The sequence below is a fragment of the Cucurbitaria berberidis genome (genome assembly GCF_010015615.1).
Source record: "Cucurbitaria berberidis CBS 394.84 unplaced genomic scaffold K460scaffold_1, whole genome shotgun sequence".
Taxonomy (NCBI): domain Eukaryota; kingdom Fungi; phylum Ascomycota; class Dothideomycetes; order Pleosporales; family Cucurbitariaceae; genus Cucurbitaria; species Cucurbitaria berberidis.
The window spans coordinates 5,166,402-5,188,613 of NW_024468935.1; the positions used below are offsets into that span (position 1 = coordinate 5,166,402).

Sequence of the window (22,212 nt, forward strand, 5' to 3'; positions counted from 1 at the left end):
CTATAATAATAGTAATATAGTATATAATTATAATTATAATATTAAGCTAGCTACTTACTTTTTCTAATAACAACTTTACTATTAGTATTAGTATTGCTATTACTTAATAAGCTTTTATTAAGCTTTTTAGGCAATAATTCTGCATTAAATAAAAATATTATAGCCTACTATAGTAAATTATTAATTTTAGAATTATTGCTTAAAAATAATAATAAAATTTAAACTAAATTGTACAATACTATACCGCGCAGTAGTAATAGTAATAAAAATAGTAATAATAATAATAATAATAGAAATAGCAATATTATTAATAGTAAAATTATTATTAAAAATAAGTATATAGCCTACTAAATAGTATAAAAAACAAGCTATAAGTAATAAATTATATTAACTGCGCATAGGCTTTAAAACTACAATTCTATTATTAATACTAAATTATTAATTATCTAATGTATAATATAAGCTTTATTATAGTTTTTAAGCACTTTTAATCTATTAATTTGCTATTAAAACTACTACTATTTTAATAGCGTAATAGTAGCGTAGGACTAATAATAAGCGAGCCTTAGAAGGGTAGTAAATACTTTACTATCGGGGTGGTGCTTAACGTCTCCCAACTTGGTACGCGGGGATTGCTAGTGGACCCGTTCTTTCGTGGGCCATATCTCCACATGGGTCAAGAGATCGGCAGCTGGCCGACCGATTGGAGAATACAGAGCGTTCCGCGGCAGAAATCGAGAACGGTCGGCTCGCTAGGCGTAAAAAAGCGGGTGTGTTTGAGTATGGCCCCCTTGTCGAGGCTATGGCTGGGCGTGAGACGGTTTTAGACACAGTCATGAACAGCATCTACACCGATCAAATGCCACGGTTCATTGAAACGGCCCGCACCGCTGTCTTCTGCTCCACTCGAGCAATCTTCGTGAACTCCTGCAGTAACTTTGGGCGCAAAAGCCCAACAGCGCGTACTCGGCCCTACTACACGTGCAACAACGACCCGAATGTAGATGCAAGTGGCCGTGCTGTCTTAGACACAGTGTACTATTAGTCTCCGTTTGCAGAGGTATGCTGCATGGTTTGGATCCGAACACGCAGAGTCGGCCAAATGACGTCTACACACGCTACAAGACATTGGACTTATTTTAAGAGTGGTCGCAAGTTCGAAGTAGTTTCTGTTTTCAGTCACTATAATAGTTGCCATTCTATCTAATTCCGTCCTCTTCAGAGACAATCATGAACCTCGGTCACACTGCAGACGACGTCCTCCGTAACGATACTGATTGCCTACTCAAAGAGTCCCATCTTTCCAGCTCGTTTTTTCCATTGGTATAATGCCTCCCCATCTTCTTCAACTGCGTGAGGGTTACCATCAATCCACAAACCAGCCTGCCTATCCCATCTGCGTCAGCCGTCAGGCAATCCCGATATATCGTCAAATTGCCAACTTCTGCGCCGCGCGCAGCCGAGGTGCCGCTTGTCGAGTAGGTAAAGCGGGCGATGATGATGCTGAAATTCGTCTCACTCAAGACAAGCGAGATAGGCTGCATATCCACCCGCCATGCGTAAGTTTTATCTTGTAGTACAATAGTCCAGTCCACAAAATTTGCAGATTCCATATTGTGCGTCTTTGATAAACCCTTCACATCGATATATTCAAAGTGGGCACGTGGCCGCCATGGAAGATGACCTTCGTTGTCGAACGCTATTGAAGCGATGTTGCGCTGCTGCTGTTTAGGGCAGGTGTACAGCACCTCAAACTCCGGCTTCTTCGAGAATATGCGGAAGCTATTCGTGGTGATTCTGTACGAGGACGCGGCAGTCGTGCCACACGCAACAAGCATCTGTATTCTGCGATCGTATCGCCGAAGGGAATATGTAACGAGGGGTTCATCGTATAAGCCGCTATCATAGGCGGGCGCCGTTGCAGCCTCATAGCCAGGTAATTCTTCATCGGGGGCGACATCGTCGAGCAGGTCGAAGGGACTGATGCGCTGTAGAGCGGTCATGTTGAAATGGCATGTCCTCGCCACAAGCTAGTCGAACGGCTCTGGGTTATATACAGTTAGGGAATGCATCTCGCTCGTGGAGAGTGCGATACTCATAGCGCGATGTTGAATCATGACAGTGTTGGTCCCTTCATTGTTCGCATCATGTGTTAGTCATCAAACTAGACGCGTGAGAGTTTCCGCATATGGATCAGATCGCCGCCTACCTCGGGACTTGAGCGCGTAAACAGTGCATTGCTAAGCATAGATTAACAATCAAATCTACCCTCTCCACCTCCCATAGGACAACCCACGTTAATGAAGACCGTCACCGTTGACAGAGCAGGTATGAATCGAAGTTCTCATGAGGCTACGGAACATTATCAGCCGCGTGTCGGTGCATACTTCCTCAATGGGCAAGCATTAACAACTACGAAGCAGCCAAAAGCGTTGTCAATATCTCAGGTGAGAGTACGAAGTACGAAACGGAGGGCCCAGAAGCATTAAGCGGGACTCGGAGACACTTCCACTTATACGGCGACCGGCTTATCAAAGTCACAAGTAAGCTACAAAATGCTTTCATATGCTCGCCGGTGCAATCAACATGCCTCAGATAGGCAAAACCCGAAATTTTCCACTTGCGTCCCCTAGCACAGCGTATTAGCTTGTAGGAGCTACCTAGGTACTCTCTAGCTGTGGTACGGAACTAGTATATTAACTCTAATGCGGGGCTGGCAAGCTGCATGTGGCTTTTTTTCAGCCGTCTCCCCACTCACGACCGCAATTGTTGGTTTCTATCATAGAGCACTACCTCTTTCCAAGCATAGCGCACACTCCTTCCATTGGCAGCGGTATTTGACAAGGTTCAAAATGAGGCTACTTCATGTGAAAACCAACGTTATTGAGGTCTTTCACAGCAGTGACGTCCCAGGCTATGCTATACTCTCTCATACCTGGGGGCCAGACGAAGTCACCTTCCAGGATTTTTCATCGTCTCGACGCGAGCAAGCCGGCTGGGCTAAGATCCGGGGAGCATGTACAGCCACGAAAGAGCATGGCCTGGATTACATCTGGATCGATACCTGTTGCATCGATAAGACATCATCTTCAGAACTCAGTGAAGCTATCAACTCCATGTTTCAATGGTACAAGGGCGCCGAGGTTTGCTTCGCTTTTCTCGAAGACATTGAGGACCCCGATACTGGAAAAGAAGAGAAGAAGGGGGCTGGAAAGTTTGAAAGGCCTCTACGCCCAGGGCGACTCGCTCATACTAATGATTCCGAGAGTCAACATGACATCCATGGGGCGAGATGGTTCACACGAGGCTGGACTTTGCAAGAGTTGATCGCATCGAAAGACATTGTATTCTTTTCAAAGAACTGGAAACAGCTTGGAGCCAAACACGATGTGTACATGCTGAAAAGCATCCAGAAGAGAACTACGATCGACGAAACAATTCTTTTACATCCTGAGCTTCTACCAACGGTGAGCGTCGCCCGACGAATATCGTGGGCCTCTTCTCGTGAAACGACCAGGCCTGAAGACATCGCGTACTGTCTCATGGGGTTGTTTGGAGTCAACATGCCCCTGCTCTACGGCGAAGGCACAAATGCCTTCATCCGACTCCAGGAAGAAATTCTCAAGGATTCTGAGGATGAGTCGATTTTCAGCTGGAACTGGAAATCCCAAGGAGGATATGCGCAAAATGGTCATTCGAAAAAGGGAGGTGTTCTTGCACAGAGTCCTCGATACTTTGGATCCACGTCTGAAATACTGCCGTACCGCTCAAAGCTCGACCCATATGCAATGACCAATCGAGGCCTCCGGATACAAATGCCTATTCTACAATTATCGCGCTACAAATATATCGGCATATTGCATTGCCGCTACAAAGATGACCTGGACAGTTCAATCGCTATTCCACTGCGGATCGACGGCGTGTTGCCTGAAAGATTCCATCGGGATATCTCTTGCCCAACGACAGTTGTGGGAATCAAAGAGGCAGAAGCAGCAGAAATTCGTACCATTTATATTCACAAGTCCGGAGAAATCCTAGCCCCACTCCCTGCACCTCACTGCCATGTAAGGCACTATCCCAAACACGCCGGCGTCCAGTTTGTCGACGCCATCTTCTCGCCAGCCAAAGATCCACAAAAATACTCTCTTCCCCAGCCTTGGATATTGAGACCGGGAGAGAACTACTCCCAATGGAACATAAAGTCGCGGGCTATGATTGTTCACGAACACGATCTAGGATACTTCGCAGCGCTCAAGTTTCATTTCAATCCCGTCGATCCGATGGAGCCAAGCCATCTCGTCACATTTGCCGCTATACTTGAACTTCCAACCCGTTTGTCAGCACGTGTCTGGCTTGTTCTCCTACAGGACAGACAACAAGCCAATATCGAGGAATTATCGGAAGTCTTGCAGACCACCTATGCACAAGCGAAGGAACCTCAGGCTAGACTGACTACCCAAAGAGGTATAATAGAAGCCAAGGTCTCAAGGGAAGCATTCTTTGGGGAAGACATGTTTTTGTTGGATATGGAGCTATTGCCTGCCGCTGATCTCGCGGATTCGCGCTAGTTAATGGAAACTAGAGGACGGTGGGCATTGGACGACTGAGGAGTAGTGAGCAAATATTAGCGTCGCAACTACAAATCATTTCTAAGAGGTCTCAATGTGAGATGAACACAATCCTGACTTGTCTGCGAATGGCAACAGTGTGGAGCGCAGCTCACAAGCGACCAAAGACTTCGAGACGTAGGTTAGGAATAATAGCACACTGTAGAAAGAGTAGAAGGATTCTACCTGCAAATTGGTTGAAATGCGCAGCCTGACACTAGTCCATTTCACTGACCGAGCAGAGCCTCACGTCACCGTCCGACGCTATCCGGAACATTGCACAATTTCGACTAGCAGTCACTACTATCTCCACTTTGTGTGGCAGGGTTGTAGACTTTCTCGTTAAAGAGATCCCCAAAGAGAATGGTCATGGTCCCCACATCTCGTGTTCTTGCTCTGCACCCCTGCACAGCCGCATTCACCACACCCGATTTAGTCACCGTCGTGCTTCTGCATTATCCTTCTGAACTTCGCCTCGTTAGCAGCCTCGCAAATGGGGAAAACATGCACGAAAATGTGTCCAAGATTAGGCTACAAATCTGTATAAAGGGAAAGGGAAGTTTCCCTCTTAGCTACAGCACGATACACGCACATCCAGCTTTCGATTTACTTCCCAGTCCTGTGAGGCAGAACTTCACACCCCCACTCAGACTCACAATGGGACTGTCCTCCCTCTTCAAGTCTTGCTTCGGCAAGAAGCCTAAACCTGAACCCCACCAGGTGCAGAGCTCGCTGCCCATCGAAGAACCGGCAAAACCTATCCCGCGCAACGACAACTTTGCGCCCATGATCAACAAGCGAGAAATGGAAAAGGAGGAGGAAAAGAAAAAGGAAGAGGAGGAGGAGAAGGAGAAAGAGAAAGAGAGCGTTCCCCGCGTAGGGCCAAAGCCAGTCCTAGCACCAGCCCTGAAGCAATACACACCAAATTTTTCATCGGGAGGCTATGGGGGATCGACGGGGAACAACTCTACGACGACGCATTATGTGTCCAGCTATTCTGGTGGAGGTGGAGACGGAGGATATAGTGGAGGATGCTCTAGTGGTGGTGATGGAGGTGGAGGCGGCGGAGGCGGCGGCGGTGGAGGTGGTTGCGATTAGCGAGCACTTGAGAGTTCGGATAGCTCGTCGCAACTTGGTGGGCATTATGTTTTGGTGTTCTGGTCCTACAGAGGTTTCCCTTGAATCATGATATCAGTAGAGATAGAATCTTAGAAATAGAGATTGTTCCTTCATGACGTGAGTTTAGTGAATTATAATAACTTATCTGAGTTGGTTCCACTAGTCCTCCAACTCATCCAAGAGTTGTATGTTTTCCTTACTCTTCTAGTGCATGTGTGTTCCAGACATCTCGGAAACGGGTGTCCGTGAACCAGTGAGAGCTAGGTGAAGGTAGCGTAGTACTATTGACTCTGATCCTGATGCCTATTGCGGTCATTCCACTATCCACGCTGCTCAAGCTCGAACATCTCATCACCTGCGGCTGAGGCTGAGGCTGAGGCTGAGGTTGCGGCTGAGGCTACTTGTGGTCGGGGATACGGTAGTTTCGCATATAGCTTCAGAGAAAGAGAACGCGATGGACAAAGGGAAGTTTGTGGAGAAATGAAAAGCGCATTTAAGAGGCAATAGACGCAGAACTGTCGTGCAGATTATGCTCGTGAGCAATATGTGAGAATAGCACCTGTCTGTTGTCATGAGCGCGCCTTCCGCAGCGAGCAACGGCAAGAGCGTCGTTTCCATGAACCACCTGCCACTGACCACGTCTAACCCTTCATTGCGCAAAATCCACCTCTTCTCAATTCACCCTCTCCAATGAGAATTTTCAATGTATCGAGTGTTTGAATAGCACGCGTGCACGATGAGCCTGTGCGATGAGCCTGTACTCACCTGGGCAGTGCTACCTAGATGACGATCGATATACTCAAGACGGCAGCAGCAGCAGCATCACAGCGCTACAACAGACGGCGATTGCTACACCACCTGCTAGATGCACGACGAACAATAGGTGGAAGACACTTCCTAGGTTCGGAGCGCCTCGGATAGCCACTTGGAGAAAATTTGAATCTTCGGCATCGCTCAAGCCCCTGGCTCCTCACCATCGCTGTCGTAATCGAGACTCGCGCGACAGAAAATCATGCAGAGCGGCCAGGCACGCCAGGGGGAGATGCGGCATCATTTCCGGAACTCCCACCACAAGCCAAATCGCCAAGTGTTTGGTCGCTGGTCCGCGAAGCAGCAGATGATGCAAGTTTAACGGACAAAACTCTTCCAAGAAAGCATATTTTGATTGCTACTGCTGGCTGGGACACTTGGGTTTAGGGTGTGCTAGATGGCGTGAAGAGGGGCAGCGCCGGATGGACGGGCTCGTCCAGAACATGTTCGCTTGGAACATGGTAACGTCGCAGACTGGGCACCCTCGTTCTGCTAGCAATCACAGCTGCACGCGATAGCAAGCACGAAACGACGACAAAGAGGCCGAGAAGGACATGCATGCAGCGGGCGTGCTTTCTGGACGGCGGCGGCCCTCTGATTGACGAGTGGGGCGTGGTGCTGAGGCAAACCCTTGGATGGAGAACCAAGCTGGAGGAGAGGAGGAATGATGGGTTGCTGGAGCGCCTACGCGCCTAATTGGCACAAAGACATGCCATGGTACACGGACCTCCATAGACTGAACACGCATGCACAGCGAGAGAGAGACAATACATTACAGACTGAACAGAGAAGAAAAGTGTCACCAAGTTATGGACACTCGATAGGTGTTACTGGGTATTCACACTAAGTGCTACTCGTTCGGGTTAGCGCGCCACCTTCGGGGCCAAGTCTCCTCACCTCTCCCTCGAACCGCCGCAACAAGTGAGAAAAGGTTTAGCGATGCGCCAACTCAAGTGCACGGTGGTGGATGCCGCAAGGAAGGGTCGGCGGCATCCACCACCAGCCATTGTCGTTCCCTTCTTCTCCATCCTCCATCACCCTCTCACCGTCAACGCGCATCATCCACACCACCATTACCAGATAGCCTGCGCGCGACGTTGCTGTCACCGGGCCACGAAAAGCCGCAACCGCACGAATCTTGGAACAGGCTGATCACAAAAGAGCCCCTTCCCAGCGCCTCCCCACCAGCATCCCTCCCCACCAATCTTGCACCACCCGCTGCATCATCACCACTGCAGCGCGACATCACGTCGCCGACTCACTTGTTTGCGAAAATGACTACAAAGTCAAAATCGCTCATCGTCACTGTCAAGCTATCACCACAGCGGCTTTTGACCTTCCCCCACGAGCCAGTAGCAGCCCCCTCGCAAGAATCGAAGCCCAACTCATCGCCCTCCGAAACTCCAGCGCCCCAGATCATCGAGCCTACACCAGCCGACACGCCAGCCGACTCCACCGCCGCGATGAACGGAGTCAGCACACCAGCATCACTGGCACCACCAGCTGCAGGACCTAAACGCAAAGGCCCTAAGCCTGGTTCGAGGCAGTCGGGTGTGAAACGGACTGCCAGCATGATGGAGGGTACAAATGAGCCATCGCCAAAGCAGAGAGGCAAGCCGGGTCCCAAGAGGAAGAAGAATCTGTGAGTATTACTGCTTCCTTGTCATTGCAAAAGGACGATGCAAGAACCTCACCAGTGGGTCATCTTGACACTTGCGGTCGGCTAGGACGTTCTTCTGCACCATATTTCTGATCTCAAGGCATCTGCTAACAGTACCCCTAGCGGCGACATGATCAACGACCCCAACAACAAAGGCCCTTTCCCAAACTCTGCGCCTGTTCAGAAGCTTGGCCCAAAAGCCAATATGGGAGCTATCAATCAAAACCTTCGCGCTCTCGACCGTACTGGAAAATTCAAGTGTCGCAAGTGGGAGAAGAAGGGCTTCAAGGTCAGGTCCTTCACGGGAGTTCAATGGGATGTCCCATCATGGAAAGCGCATTCGCGTGCTGCCGCCTTCCCCGAGGATGTCAAGAGCGACTCTACCGGCTCGAGCGACTCGAAGCTCAAGGACGAGAGCAGCGCTGTTAGCGAGAAGAGTGGGCTCAATGGAGACGGCAGCACACCAGTACCAACTCCACTGAACGGCGTCGCAAGTTCGCCAACTCCCATTCCTGCTGTTTGATCGACGGAACACCTTCGTATTGGTCTATGGTGCTCGCCGTCTGCACTGCTTGACAGTTCTTTCCACCCAGAGACGAGCTCGATGGACGTTGCCAACCCTGGAGTCACCAACCCAAGGTGTGTGGCGCTACCGTCTTGCTGCGTGCGCTGCGGGATACGTGCACCCATCGCGTGTCTTGATTACATGCACGTGGTATCCCGCGTGTCGTGTTGTCATGTTCCATTTCTCATCACTTGTATTCTTATCATATTATTTCCACCAGCATGTTCGGCGTTTGGAAGCGCAATGCATGTTTATCAAAAGGAGTTATCTTTGGGCGCCTGGCCATCTATTTGGGGGAGGGGAGGACGGATGTTCTTTCATCAGGCGCATGACGACTGGTTCAACATGGGCCTAGATGATACTAGGTCTAGGGTTCGGACTGTGGAGAACGTATGATTTTGCATAGTACTAGGGAAGCAATGAAGAATAGGAGTGTCATTGTCCTTCGCAATTAATACTAGCTGCCTATGGTCCAATGGAGTCTGATATGCTCGTGAGAACCATGTTCAACGTGCGATGATTGATTTAACTCACCCTTCACCCCCTACAGATGACACGCCTTGTTCGTATCTCAGAAGAGCAGTTAGTACGTTCGAGCAATCTTGGAAGCGCATGGCGTGCGTTATCAAGACGATGAGCGATGAGCGGACCAGACCCCGCATCCACCAACGACTCCCCAAGGTCCGCGCTTCAGTGGCGCCCGAACCTCGAATCGTCTGTCTTGCTCGTCCGCTTCAGTTTCTAGGCTCACAACAACTCCCGGTGCAGCTCGAACAATGAATGTGTTTGCGAATATAGTTCTTCAAGAACCTGTGTGCCGCTAAAGCCGGGGTGTAACGTCTGCGCCTGCCAGCACCGAGCTTGGTCTCCGCATCCACTACGTCGCGTCCAACACCTCCACTATATCGCGTCCTACAGCCACCCCACGCGCTCCTGCTGCGTTTGAACGCATGAGATTCAAACACTTCTAGTGCTGCCTAAACGTCTACCATTCATTTACGATCCGCCATCAGCCGTCGTTGCGATTGCCCAGACGTCATCACTTTCACCTCGTCCTCGCTGCCTATAGCTCCAACACTATCACTTCGGAATGAATGCCCGTCGAGAGAGCTGGGCACGCGTAGCAGCCGGCAGTGCAGGTAGCAGCCAGTCTTCCCAAGCTCCCACCCGATCCGGAGCATTCTCCCACCTCGTCAATAGCAACTCGACACCTCACACGATAAGCCAGAACCGTCACTCGCGCTCCATGGACGCCGACGGACATCATAACAGCATGTCCACAAGCTGGGGACGCGGTGGACCGCTGCCGTCCTACGCCAGTCACTCGGGCTATTGGCAAGGCCTAGGAGGCTCAACACAAGACATACCACCCTTCTTTGTGCCGTCCTACTTGCGAGGGTCCAAGCATGCCGAAAAGCTACAGGAGGCGCACAAGGCGAAGCTGACGGCACAGCGCGAGCACAAGTCAACACACTCGTCAAACGCGGCATCGCTGTCGACAAGCTCGAGTAGTGTCAACTTGCACAAGATGGCACCTTCGCACCGGGGCCTGTCCCACGACATCATTGAACGAGCGCCTGTCTTTGTCGATGAGCCGGTAGCGCACTGGCCGACCAGGTGGAATGAAGGAGATAAGTTTGCACAGCTGGAACTTGAGGATAGCGGAAGGTTGGCCAAGTTTTCGGGCACACAGAAGACGCATGATGAGGCGGCAGCGGTGCGGGCAGACTTCCCTATGCCCCGGCAATGTGGCATATATTATTACGAGATTACCGTCATCTCCAAGGGCCGAGATGGGTAGGTACATCTGCCACTCTCTTCTTGCTAAGCTAACCCTCCATCTAGTAGAATGATCGGTGTTGGCTTCTCGGGTCCCAAAGTTGCTTTGAGTCGAATACCAGGCTGGGAGCCGGACTCGTACGCATATCACGGCGACGACGGGCAAGTTTTCAGCAATACTACGTCTGGGAAGGCATATGGGCCCAAGTTTGGCACCTTGGACGTGATCGGCTGTGGGCTTAATTTCCGGACCAACACAGCCTTCTTCACCAAGAACGGTCATTTGTTAAGTGAGTGCAAGCACCGAATGAGCTACGAGTAGTGTTTCTAATGAACATAGGTACTGCCTTCCGAGATCTGAAACCTAACATGCTGTACTACCCCACAGTGGGTATGAAGAAACCTGGCGAGACCGTCCGCGTAAACTTTGGCCAAGAACCATTTGCGTTTGATATAGACAAAATGGTGCAAGACGAGAAGGCATCCATACAAGCGGATATCGCGCGAACGAAATCGTCACCAAACTTGCCCGCAGATGAGACCGAATTAATACACCAGTTGGTCGGCCAGTATTTAGCACACGATGGATATGTGGAGACCGCACGATCTTTTGCACAAGAGATTATTGATGAGGCGAAGGCGCTTGCAAACGATGAAGACGCAGACGTCCCCTACCGCGCAGCAGTAGAAGACCTGGATGCATTGAACAGACAAAGTAAGATTATACCTTTTAGTGCGCTGGATGCTTGCTGATTTGACATAGAAATCCGCACAGCGATCCTAGAGGGAGATATTGACAAGGCGCTTAAGCACACTACTGCGTACTACCCCTCCGTACTACGGGACAACGAGAACATATACTTCAAGCTTCGCTGCCGGAAGTTCATAGAGATGATCCGCAGATGCGGCGAACTCAACGCCCAATGCCTTCCTGTGCCCACACCACCCTCAAAGCGTTCGACCGCCTCTACTCACAATGACCGTAATTCCACTGCAACCGATGAATACGATTTCGAGATGGAGCTAGACGAGCAACTAGGCGTGCACAACCCACCACCAAGCTGGGATAACAAGGATCAGGACGATGTTCTGGATGACGAAGACGACATCGAGGACAAGGAAGTCAAGCTGCAACAACTGACTGAAGCTACTATTAACTACGGCATGGAGCTTAGAGCTGAGTTCGCTAACGACCCGCGGAGAGAAGTCAAGAGGGCGCTGGAAGACACATTCGCGCTCATCGCGTATGAGAATGCGCGTGAGAGCAGTTTGGCGCCGCTATTGGAAGTTGGTGGGCGCGTGCCGGTTGCGGAGGAGTTAAACAGCGCAATCTTAGGTATGTCTCTCAACCCCAGTATTTACTCACGCACTATAGTAATATTGGATTGCACTTTACGGATCAGTGCTAACACATCCGCAGTATCCCTCGGCAAGTCCTCCTCTGCCGCCCTCGAACGTCTCATTGCCCAGACCGAAGCCCTCGTCACTGAGCTCGCCTCCGATGGAGGCCCGGGCGCTTTTATCAACGTCCGGAGAGACTTTCTACAGTAGAACTACCACGGTCCTCCATGTATCCTTGAGCTGAACAAGGCTCGACACCACATTCTCATGTACAAAGGGAGAGTCGGAGTGCTGCATGCAAGGACATTGTGGGCTATGAAGTGTATGGAGTGGAAGATGGGGAAAGGTGCTTGGGTGGGTCTTGGGTTGCAGTTTACGAGAAATTGGTTGGGTGACAGGTGCATGGGTGCTTTTCCACGATATCTCCCTTCGCCGCTGAGATCTTCACGGAGTAGAGCCATTGGGAACTGCAGATGGGGCAGAAGAGAGTAAAGACAGAGGAGGGCGAAGGCATTGCCGCCTCTTTGTGTTTGCATTTGCATATTGGATTGGGAGTCACGGACGATTATCACTACTCTGCTCTACTATCTTGGGGGTTTTCGGATGGGGGCATGGCCGGTCTGGGTTCACACATGTTTTATCTTCTCCCCCATTCTGGGCGTAATATGCAGCTATGAGCTTGCTATGTTCTGATGACCGCCCGTTGTTGGTAGACTGAGTTAGGACAGCGAAGTATATTGATACTCTACTTCATCTACAGAGACACCCGCACTTCTTCTTTTACAGGCTATGAATTGCTTCTCAAAGCTCATCTCAATATAATTACAAACGGCGACGACAGGCTAGTCCCTCTTTCAGGGGTACCCCACTTTTCAGCAGGTCCTATACAAGATATATATATACTAACGTAACACGGGAAAGAAAGCGGTGGCCAGGTGCATCCAATACAGTGTCTGTAGCCTCTGCAAATTAATTTCTGCACTCACCATGGCCACCAACTCCTCTTCGTAGTCTTCGCCTTGACATCGGGTCCCTCGCCCAACTTGTCGAAGAAGACCACCATGATCGTCGTATCATCGACGGCATTTCTTCCCAGCGGGCCTGGCACACTAAGTATACCGAAGAAAAGCCCTCTCCGCGTACCACCCATGGCGTTTCGTGCAAGACAAACTGCTGCGTTTTCGTCTTCAATGGCAAAGTACTCAGGCGTGGCTTGCCAATCTACCTCCTTGCCATTCTCGACATCAACATCCACGCCTGAATCTAGAGCAAATGGTGTGGGGAAAACAGGTGGGTTGGCGAGGAGCTGGGGGTCGTTCTTGACGGAGCCGTTGCCGCGGTCTTTGGCGTCTAGCCAGCGCTCCACACACTCGACTGCGTGCTCGGAAGAGATGCGGTCCCAAAGGCCATCGGAAGCCATGATCATGAAGTCGCTCTTGCCTCTTGCTCCCTTGTCCTTTGCATCCACGCGCACAACCTCCGTCTCCGTGACTTCCGGCTCAGCCGTCATGTATGGCGGCGTCTTACTTCCTGACCGTGGCGCAGTGCCCCAGAACTTGCATTGCACGGCCTTGATGAAGTCGTTGTCCCATTTCCATCGATGGTCGCCGAAAGCACGCGTTACTGCGATGCCGAGCAGACGTCCGGATTTGGGGTCAATGATATCGGGCTCATCCGGGTGCTCTGCAGCTAGTCTCTCGACTTCCTTTTCGTTGAAGCCGGTTTGATCTACTGAGAGCGGGATCGTGGTATAGGATTGGGAAGAGGGATCCCAGCGGCCGAGCACGGCGCGCGAATCTCCTGTGCATGCTACGCGGAGCGTATCGTTTGCAGGGTCAAAAGCAGCGAGCAGTGCACAGGATCCCGAGAATGCCGGCGTCAAGGCGGCAATCGCTGCTGCATTTGCGGCAGGAAACCAGTTTGCTGCTGTGCGGGCAGAGTCCATGATTTGCTTGTCGACACGGAGGAAGGTTCGTTTGATCGTCTCCACAATCTCTGGCGACGACGAAGTAGCTGGAAGACCCAGCAGCGCCGAGGACAGGTGTGGGATGAGCGTCCATTGCAGGTAAAACGCCGTGTGTCTACCGGCATGTCCATCCATAATTGACCAGTAGTTCCACGGTCGTTCTCCAGGGCCAGGTGAAGTGCCAAGAGCATAATAGTCTTCACAAGGCTCATTGCTTCTGAACCTTACGCCATGCGTGAGAGGCATGCCATCTCTGCTCGCGTCTTCCTTCGTCATCATCCACCCAAACGCCAACTTATCGAACTGGTCCGAGAAAAATTGCGCGACATTGGGGTCCTTCAAGGGTGCACTTGGGTCCGGGATGTGAAATTGGATCCAGTGGGCCAGTTCCTCTTTATTGGCATAAAAGTGCAGAGGTGTAGCTTGGTTTTGATCTTCGACATAAGATGTGTAGATGTCATCGGTCCAGTCTTCCTCGCGGACGTCGACGAAGTAGTAAACCAGGCCACCTAAAACGAGAAGGAAGAGGACCGTTTTGGTTGGGAAGGCGGAGCGCAAAACAGGCGAATTTGACAGGCCATTATGAGACGACAGTATTTTACTCGGAAGCTTCTGAGCATGTTGAAGTGTTTGACGTTCACAAAGTGGCCGTACACTGCTAAAGACACGTGATTGGGAGGTTAAGTCGCGTGGGGGGTGTGCTGTACGTTGCCGAAGAAGCGTGCTCCTTCCCGCCGCTAGATGATGTCGTGGCCGAATAGGAAGACGTGGGTTCAGTGAAATTCTCACTCGCACCGAGCCGCTCCACCGTGTAGGTATCATTGTTGATGGCTGTGATGATCAAGTCCCTGGGGCTGAGAGTGGAGCCTCTGAACTTGATGATTTTGAAGCTTGGACCATATTCTTTCACGTGATGACGATGCCTCTTGTTACTTGTGCGACGATCAGGCCGATCTTGAAAGGTGTATAGAATTAGATTATAGGACAGATTAGTTGCACAAGATGGTTGTTGATATGTAGAGTGTTATTATTTGTTTAGAAAAGCAAATGCGCTACGCGCGATGATTCTAGCACCCATAGAGACCTGCCAGCAAGGTTACTTCTATTGTGTTGAGGTATCTAGGTCGAAGGCACGCGAGGAGACGCATATGCTATCTACGTAATCAAATATGTTCCATACGCTGAGATCACAACATGTGGAAGGTAGCAATTTCCCAACTCAATCCGAACGGTCCCTCCGAGAAAAACCCGCACTTGCTTAGCCAACGCCGATAATCCCAACAAACTCCAAAAAGATAGACGCGGACGATAGCCACCCGGTGTTGAGGCCAGACTGATATAGTATGGGTAGTAATGATTGATAAGAAACGAAACCTTGCAATGAGGTGCAGGCATATAGCTGGCCGGCAACCCCAGTTCTTCGATCGGTGCACGCTGAATATGAGGACGTGCGCTTATTTCTTCCTAGCTCTTTCGTCAAACTTGACTTGTTATGTATCTGTGTTCATTCGCGCTCTCATATTCACAGTCAACCGGCTTCACATTTCCGTCCAGTGCACGTCGTCCATGCGATGTACGTCGTAGTAGTCCTTCTCCTTTTTCGCCTTCTTCTTGTTGTTTGTGTTCTTCCGTCGGAGCAGTAATCTCATCTTGGATGCCAACTTGCCAAGCGGGGCTGTGCCAGGATTGCTATTTTGCTCTTCCTCCAGCTTGTGGTTCGCATGATCATTGTTGTCTCTCTCCTGTGGGGTCTGATTCTCCATTTGGGCAAGGTCGAGCAACCTAACCTGCTTCGGCGGCTCAACTAATCTGGCCTGCTTGACTGGATAAGAGGATGCCGTTGTGCTGACAGAGCTGTCTTTTCTGGGGACAGAAGTCTTGGAGCGGGTCGTCATCATTGGCTTTTGCGGGAGCTGCATGGGCATCATGTCCCAAACAGGTTCTGTGGGAGTCGAAGGTGCTGAAGACGAAGACAATGGTCGGAGCAAAACCAAGGTTGAGTTGTCCCAATCATGGTCCATTCTTGGAGAGTAGGCGGGTGTTGACGGTTCGGAGTCAATGAAGGTACCGAAACTCCTGGCGGAAGGTGGTGGAGACATGGGACCTGGCGATCTGGGGCTCATAGTGGCCGATGTGGAAGATGGTGACGGAAAGCCCAGTGCTGAGAAACGATGAGGTCGTTCTGGTGACATTGTGCGAGGCGCTTTAGGCAGTCCATGAGTGGAGAGGGACCGATGCGAGGCCATCTTATGGGAACCGCCGGATGAGGCTGAAACGGGCTGAGGCGAGGGTACTGAAAGCGAAGCCATACGCGCTGGTTCGGTATTGACTGTGGAGTTTGATGTGGTGGCTTTTTCATTCATGATGGGTATAAAACGTTACACACAGGCACTGAAACGGGGGCGGGAAAGACGAAGAGAAAAGGAAAGGACAGGTCAGGTCAGGACAGGACCCGCTGTCAGACTTGGATATCAGAAAAACGGGCTAATTCCCAAGGCAGCAATCGTCAGGCAGGATGAATCAAAACGAGAGGGGAGGGGAAGGCTGCGCCGCAAAGCTGCAAAGGAGCGACAACAGAAGAGCAGAAAGCGGTACTACCTGAGGCCTGCAAGCTACATGTTTGTTATATGAATGCACCACCCACGCGTCATCCGCGCCGCAACAATGCGTGCTACAGGGATAGGAGCAAGGCCGAGGAGGGGCCCGTAGCGGTTGTTGGGAGTGGGTGTGGTGGCGACGTGGAACTACGCCCTTGGAGTCCATGTGTTGGAAAGAGTCGAAACGCCTGCCTTGATCCCAGTGACTCCATAAGATGGTTCCATTGTTTGTAGTGTAAGACGGGCGGGGCGTGTTGGACACTTTGCGCTGGGCCCGTGGCGCTAAAGTCGCGACAAGGTCCACAATGGCGCTACAGCCGGGCGCCCACTGGCTGCGGAGTAGACAACTGGCAGCCCGTTGCCGCACCTCATATCGAGCAGCGGCTAGAAAATAGACGACCCCAACCGTTGCCAACACCGGCTATATGGCCTGTCGTCGATTGTTTCCCGAACAGCTGAGTCCAAGTACCAGCCTCAGTGTTGGGAGGGGACCGGCTGCCCGCTCTCATTGGCGGCGGCACATGGCCAATGAGCTGCCCAAAGCCGCCCTCCAGCTGGGCTGACGAGCCACATTCTTGAGCTTATACTGACCGGTGCCTAGTAACAGACGAGATTACAGGAGCTTGAATGGCTGTGAGAGGGTCGAGTTCGCGTGCAGGGTGGATGGGTGGGTTGCTGTCAGACAACCTCCCGTTCTTTGTTTCCCAAGTCTCAGCTCAAAGCTAGGGGCATGAGTTCGGGGCCTGGTAGACAACCGCTGAGTGGCCAAAGCGGGCTCGCAAAGGTCGCTCGCTCGTCACGGGAGTCTGGACCCGTCCCTCCAGCTCGAGATGGGCACTGGTCACGAGCATGTGAAGTGCTATTTGACCCTCGTGCTAGAGGTGGTGTAACCAACGCTTGCTCCTGAAAGGAGTAAGCTCAAAGCCCAGTTGGCAAACCCAATCCCGTGCTCTTTCGAAGCATTCGGCAGCTCGACGCCTCAACAGCCTATCACAAGTCCTTGCGGATGAGCCGTTCACTCGACTCACGGGAGAATAAACGAAAAGGGTAGACGTTGCTGCAGGGGACGGCAAGAGATGCAGAAGTCGCCCGAGGCGAAGCGCTACACGGCTTGAGACATCCATGGATGGCAACGGCTGGCGGCCTGCCAGATGAAGATCATTCTACAACCTGCTTTCTGCCTGGTTTTGCTTGCTCGTACCTAGGGCGAGATGCTACGCACTCGACGAGGAGAAGATGCCCGACTGGATTAGGGAAAGCTTCCGTCCGGGGACTTGCCGACTTCCAGGATGCGTGACCTTTGAAGCCTCAATCACCAGCCTCATCGCTCTCCTCTTTTCATCACTTTTAGATCCACCAAGCACTTCAACATGTGTCGCCTGGGAAACAGAGTGGTTCTTTACGCAACAGACACGGTGATCGACGGCCTCGACCCGGCGGGAGGCGTCACTTGATGCTGGAATGAAGTCGACAGAGCAGCATGTTAGCCGTCTACATTCCACTGGTGTGTTCGCCAAATCCATACCCCTTGCTGTTTGCGGATAGAGTACTCTGTTGTTCGTGAGAGATTGTTTGTGAAGGAGGAATACTCTGCTCGATCGTACACGATGTAGATGGGGGTAGAGTAAAGCTATGCGTCAAACGGCCCGTCTTGTTTGATTTCCTTGGACAGTCATGTTCTAGTCTCTCTCTCTCTCGATCTGGTAGGTACTGATTTTCATTCCTCGCGTCTCCCTTTCAAAGTCATGCTTCAATGTCTCGCCAAGTTTCGGGTTAAGGCATTGTGTGGTACAGCTCATTCCTTTACCGGTCGTCAACAAGATCAGTCAGCTCTCCTCTCATCATAAATTGGATTCACCCTGGTCATCTTGTCTCACGAACTCACTTCCTCTGTCTCCTCTACACTCGCTTTATTGACATTCCTTACTTCTTCCCTTCAACATGAGGGCCGACATTGGACTCTTTGCGTTAGTTGGCCTAGCCAATGCCTCGGAATTGATCAGCCGCCAAGTTGGGGCTCCGAGCGACCAAAATATGGCCGACTTTCGCGGTGGTCACTCGGGAGGCGGAGCCTGGAGACCAAAGACGAACCATCCTGAATTTTTCAGTCTCCAGCTCGATTCCGTGTGCACCCCCGTCGGCGGCGTGACACCGACGGTGCCCGACTGTTTCCCCAACTTCGCCATCAGGCTGGAGAAGGGAGTCGTCCTTGCGACGCCGTACAACAAGTGGTGGGATCCTAAGCTACCAATCTTCTTCGTGGACGATGATACCCAACTTTACACGGTACGTCATCGTGCAGCGCTCCACATCCTCTTGAAATCAAGCACCAGTTCTAACAGATTCCAGGTCAGCAAGAAGCCTCTGCAGCTCTACATCGACTCGGTGACAGGCGCTCTTAAATACAGCCCAGTCGGATGGCTCCCGCCGAACGCTGTCTCCATCAGCTTCTACCACACCGGCAACAACCCTCTCCAGCGCGTTGGCCCCAGTCCTGCTTATCTGAGTTGGCCTACGGCTCAGGGACTGTTTGCTGGTGGTGGCACTCTTCCCTGGATTGTATGCCCTCTCGGTCTCACCGGTCAATACCAGGTATTTATCGCAGACACAAGTTTCGGAACCGGTACCCCAGCGGGCGTGAACAAGAACCCGGGCGACTGCAAGTCCATTTCCCTTGCCGCGATCAATGCCAGCCCATGGAGGAGGACTTCGTCGCATCGCCATAATTAGAAGCCGGACTACATGTTCAACAGCATTGCGAGCAACTCGCTCATCGGCAGTATGGTCTCATTTGTTTCCTCCCGTAATTGGTTTATCGACCTCCAATATGTCCCCCACCTCTTTGTACCTTAGACGAAATTGAATATGTAGTATTTTGCTTCCAAGACTTTTGGGTGCTTCCTTCATCTGTTCATTTGACCTTGTGCCGTTTCAGCGGGCGGGAAATTAGTCTGCAATACTACCTTCACCTTCACTTCCTCCAAGTCACCAACTTTGTTGTTCTTGCCGCGCCCAAGGCAGCGGCGCGCTTATGCCATCCTACTTGCCCTCTCGCCTTCACCATGGCCAGCGGATCAGTGCTTCACACATAGATTAATAACCACGCACGTCACAGCTTCACGCTGTCCATCATACACCAGCATATTACGAATCAGTCCTATTGGATGTACGGATTGGGGCTACCTCCCATTCTCGGGCCTGCGCGACGATCGGCAGCGACCATGGAGAGCGTCGCGACGAAGCAGCGCGAGCGCAAAAGTGGCGAGAGTGGCGGCAACAGCAAGCAGCAGCAACAACCTGAACAGCTACAGGTCGTCAGCAACGACCTCCCTGTCAAGCCAAATGGATCCGTAGACCATGACCATGCGGGCGTCAGTCAGCACCAGCGTGGTCATTCCCTTCACGTCAACTGGACACTTGAAGACGTTGCGCGTTTGGCCCGAGAGCTATACAACAAAACTATCGCAGACGTTCACCTGTCCCTCTTTGGCTACTGGATCCAAGAGAGCGAAGAGCATTACGATGTTGCGAAGCAGCACATTCGGGAGTTGAATCTGGACCAGGTCAGTGATCCGCCTGTTTCTTGAGTGGTTGTCATTGGGAACTGACAAGAACATACAGGGTTATAATGTTGAGAGGATCGAAAACGTCCACTTGCGCAAGCTTCTGAAAGATGTACAGCATGTCCGCCCAAAGTGCGTATCCGGGTTACCTCCAGTCGATCGCGTGCTTGACAGCCGTCAGAGCAAACGTTCTCGTCTTTTAGCACCCGTTGCAGCCAACAACGCACTCTCTTTAAGAGGGGTATCGGGTCTTGTCAGACCAAGGACTAACAAAGTGTCTTTTAGGGAACCCCTTCACGCCGCTGCCGTCAAGATCCAAACACTCGTAACCACTCCGTGGCGTGGTCCTGCCATCAAGAGTCGGTCAACTTCTTCGCCGGTCACCGCCAAAATTGAGGCTCTACCTCCATCTTTTCGAGCCGAGAGGGAGCGTGCTATGAGGGAGGCCGCAAGATCCACCTCACTGAGCTCGGTGTCTCCTACGAACAAGGGCTATCCACCTGACAGTGAGGCTCACCGATAGCGAATGTAATTGTATCAAGATGCTAACTCTGTCAGCACCTGATCGACCGGCCCCTCTTAGCCTCGGGTCCCGTAGTTCGAGGGAAAGCAGCGCCACGCCGACCACGACAAATCTTTCGCGTTCCTTCTCGTCCCCTGCTCGCAACATTCACTCTAAAACCTTGATCCCGTTGCCATTGGCTCAAAACACTGCCATCAATCAAACAACCTCATTGTATCCTCTTCTTGCTAACTCTGCTAGGAGTCCTCGCCAAACCGACCGCGAGGCTGGTACGGATGACGTCTTCGGTATTGTGGATGGGGGAGTTCTTCGTCAAGGCGACAGGTCGGACGACATGCAGGCTGTACGGCGGGAAAATAGTCGCAATGGAAGCAGGAGATATGCATCTAGGCAGCCGTACAATCAGCATATACCAGGCCCCTATGAGCTCGATGCTCTTGAGAATACGTCCACCGCGAGCCATGAAGCAGATGAGACTCAAAGGATGAATCGAGATGCTTCTATCGGAGTCAGTTCCGAAGGTGAAGAGGATCACATTCTTCAAGATGGAACGTCCGACGGGGTCTGGCCTGATTCTGGTTTAGATGACAAGATCTCACTCCTAGAGACAGCGTCAACTGTAAGCGACACCGACAGCCCGAACCGATACTCATATACTCTATCGGCTCCGCCTCCAGATACAGTTATTGCAGAATCAGCACCAACGCCTTCCTCGCCTCGTACTGCTGTGCAGAGTCAACACAAAATCAAACACCCACTACTCAGCTATGAGAGCGAAGCGCATATACATCCTGCGTCCGGTGTCCAAAGTGGCTCACACGACAATCGAGGTAATCCAACTCATACGAAGCCCATGCGTTGCAGTCGTCCTAGGCCTTCGACGGTTGATCCTCTGCCATTCGGTCAAGCAATTCCACTGCCTCCTAGACCTGGTTTGATTACTGCGCAGGTTAATTATCGGCCTTCGCGACCTGTTACAAAGGCAACGTCTGGTAGCTGTCTTTCTACCCACATCGAGCCTTTCGGGAAGGCGCAAGTCCGCAAAGACGTAACGGAACCGCATGCGAACAGCACGTCACAAGATATATCCATGGCCTCTATGCTTGCTGCCTTCCCCATCCCGCCAATGGAGAGTCCAGTCGGCGAGCTACCAATGACCATCTCTCGCGCAACAGCCTATTCAGAACTTGCGACTGGGTCAACGTCCGTAGCCGAAACCTACCGCTCCACCACTAAGGCTCAAATTACCGAACTACTCCACCGAACCCGTCGTCAAGGAGCCCAACTCCCCGTCCTGGACTGGAACGATCTATCTACTTTCGAGCAAGCATGGCGAGAGGTGAATGAGCAGCTTTTGGTGTCGATCTATGGAAGGAAGGATACGGTACTCACGAGTCAAGATGTGCAGTATGTTGATTGCATTTCCCGAGAGCTTCGTGGTGGTACGTACTCGCATACTTGGGTGCGAGATCTGTTTCAGGCTGGAATTTAAGAAGCATTGAGACCATGTATCTGAGAATGTGTGGAGAGATACGACATTGAAGTCTCAGAAGAAACTATCTGGAGGCGACATGCGCGAATGTACAAAAGAGATCAAGTCATGCAAAAAATATTTGGTGAAGAATGCAGACTTAGTTTTTGTTCAATTTCATGTTGATCATTGAGTTTCTAATTATATGTCT

The 22,212-nt window shown here is 51.3% G+C and overlaps 8 protein-coding genes across 8 annotated transcripts; 6 read left to right on the forward strand and 2 right to left on the reverse strand.

Moving 5' to 3' along the window:
* Nucleotides 1-1,156: 1,156 nt before the first annotated feature.
* On the reverse strand, nucleotides 1,157-2,096 carry K460DRAFT_362178 (uncharacterized protein). Its single transcript, XM_040932598.1, has one exon. The coding sequence runs from the start codon at nucleotides 2,001-2,003 to the stop codon at nucleotides 1,242-1,244; it is 762 nt and encodes a 253-aa protein (XP_040793997.1). The 5' UTR covers nucleotides 2,004-2,096; the 3' UTR covers nucleotides 1,157-1,241.
* A 670-nt stretch (nucleotides 2,097-2,766) lies between these two features.
* On the forward strand, nucleotides 2,767-4,447 carry K460DRAFT_382862 (uncharacterized protein; the record flags this gene model as incomplete). The annotated part of the gene is made up of 3 exons (XM_040935429.1): nucleotides 2,767-3,143; nucleotides 3,267-3,690; nucleotides 4,368-4,447. The coding sequence occupies exons 1-3, from the start codon at nucleotides 2,853-2,855 to the stop codon at nucleotides 4,445-4,447; spliced, it is 795 nt and encodes a 264-aa protein (XP_040793998.1). The 5' UTR covers nucleotides 2,767-2,852.
* Nucleotides 4,448-4,970: 523 nt separating this feature from the next.
* On the forward strand, nucleotides 4,971-5,705 carry K460DRAFT_401457 (uncharacterized protein; the record flags this gene model as incomplete). The annotated part of the gene is made up of 1 exon (XM_040936421.1): nucleotides 4,971-5,705. One exon carries the CDS (start codon nucleotides 4,971-4,973, stop codon nucleotides 5,703-5,705), a length of 735 nt encoding a protein of 244 aa, XP_040793999.1.
* A 2,105-nt stretch (nucleotides 5,706-7,810) lies between these two features.
* On the forward strand, nucleotides 7,811-8,719 carry K460DRAFT_401458 (uncharacterized protein; the record flags this gene model as incomplete). The annotated part of the gene is made up of 2 exons (XM_040936422.1): nucleotides 7,811-8,178; nucleotides 8,320-8,719. The coding sequence occupies 2 exons, from the start codon at nucleotides 7,811-7,813 to the stop codon at nucleotides 8,717-8,719; spliced, it is 768 nt and encodes a 255-aa protein (XP_040794000.1).
* Nucleotides 8,720-9,851: 1,132 nt separating this feature from the next.
* On the forward strand, nucleotides 9,852-12,091 carry K460DRAFT_269258 (ran-binding protein; the record flags this gene model as incomplete). The annotated part of the gene is made up of 5 exons (XM_040927550.1): nucleotides 9,852-10,558; nucleotides 10,607-10,830; nucleotides 10,881-11,255; nucleotides 11,304-11,876; nucleotides 11,961-12,091. The coding sequence occupies 5 exons, from the start codon at nucleotides 9,852-9,854 to the stop codon at nucleotides 12,089-12,091; spliced, it is 2,010 nt and encodes a 669-aa protein (XP_040794001.1).
* Nucleotides 12,092-12,863: 772 nt separating this feature from the next.
* K460DRAFT_329503 (protein serine/threonine phosphatase 2C) lies at nucleotides 12,864-16,659 on the reverse strand (the record flags this gene model as incomplete). The annotated part of the gene is made up of 2 exons (XM_040930745.1): nucleotides 15,390-16,659; nucleotides 12,864-14,448 (listed from the first exon to the last, which is right to left on the reverse strand). Exons 1-2 carry the CDS (start codon nucleotides 16,208-16,210, stop codon nucleotides 12,864-12,866), a joined length of 2,406 nt encoding a protein of 801 aa, XP_040794002.1. The 5' UTR covers nucleotides 16,211-16,659.
* Nucleotides 16,660-18,385: 1,726 nt separating this feature from the next.
* On the forward strand, nucleotides 18,386-19,174 carry K460DRAFT_373451 (uncharacterized protein; the record flags this gene model as incomplete). The annotated part of the gene is made up of 2 exons (XM_040934583.1): nucleotides 18,386-18,730; nucleotides 18,794-19,174. The coding sequence occupies 2 exons, from the start codon at nucleotides 18,386-18,388 to the stop codon at nucleotides 19,172-19,174; spliced, it is 726 nt and encodes a 241-aa protein (XP_040794003.1).
* A 491-nt stretch (nucleotides 19,175-19,665) lies between these two features.
* Nucleotides 19,666-22,022, forward strand: K460DRAFT_391713 (uncharacterized protein; the record flags this gene model as incomplete). Its single annotated transcript, XM_040935840.1, has 3 exons — nucleotides 19,666-20,007; nucleotides 20,066-20,513; nucleotides 20,566-22,022. 3 exons carry the CDS (start codon nucleotides 19,666-19,668, stop codon nucleotides 22,020-22,022), a joined length of 2,247 nt encoding a protein of 748 aa, XP_040794004.1.
* Between the last annotated feature and the right edge of the window lie 190 nt (nucleotides 22,023-22,212).

What these genes read in the sequence shown, in the direction of transcription:
- K460DRAFT_362178 (XM_040932598.1), bottom strand. Translation starts at nt 2,003, where the DNA reads ATGACCGCTCTACAGCGCATCAGTCCCTTCGACCTGCTCGACGATGTC.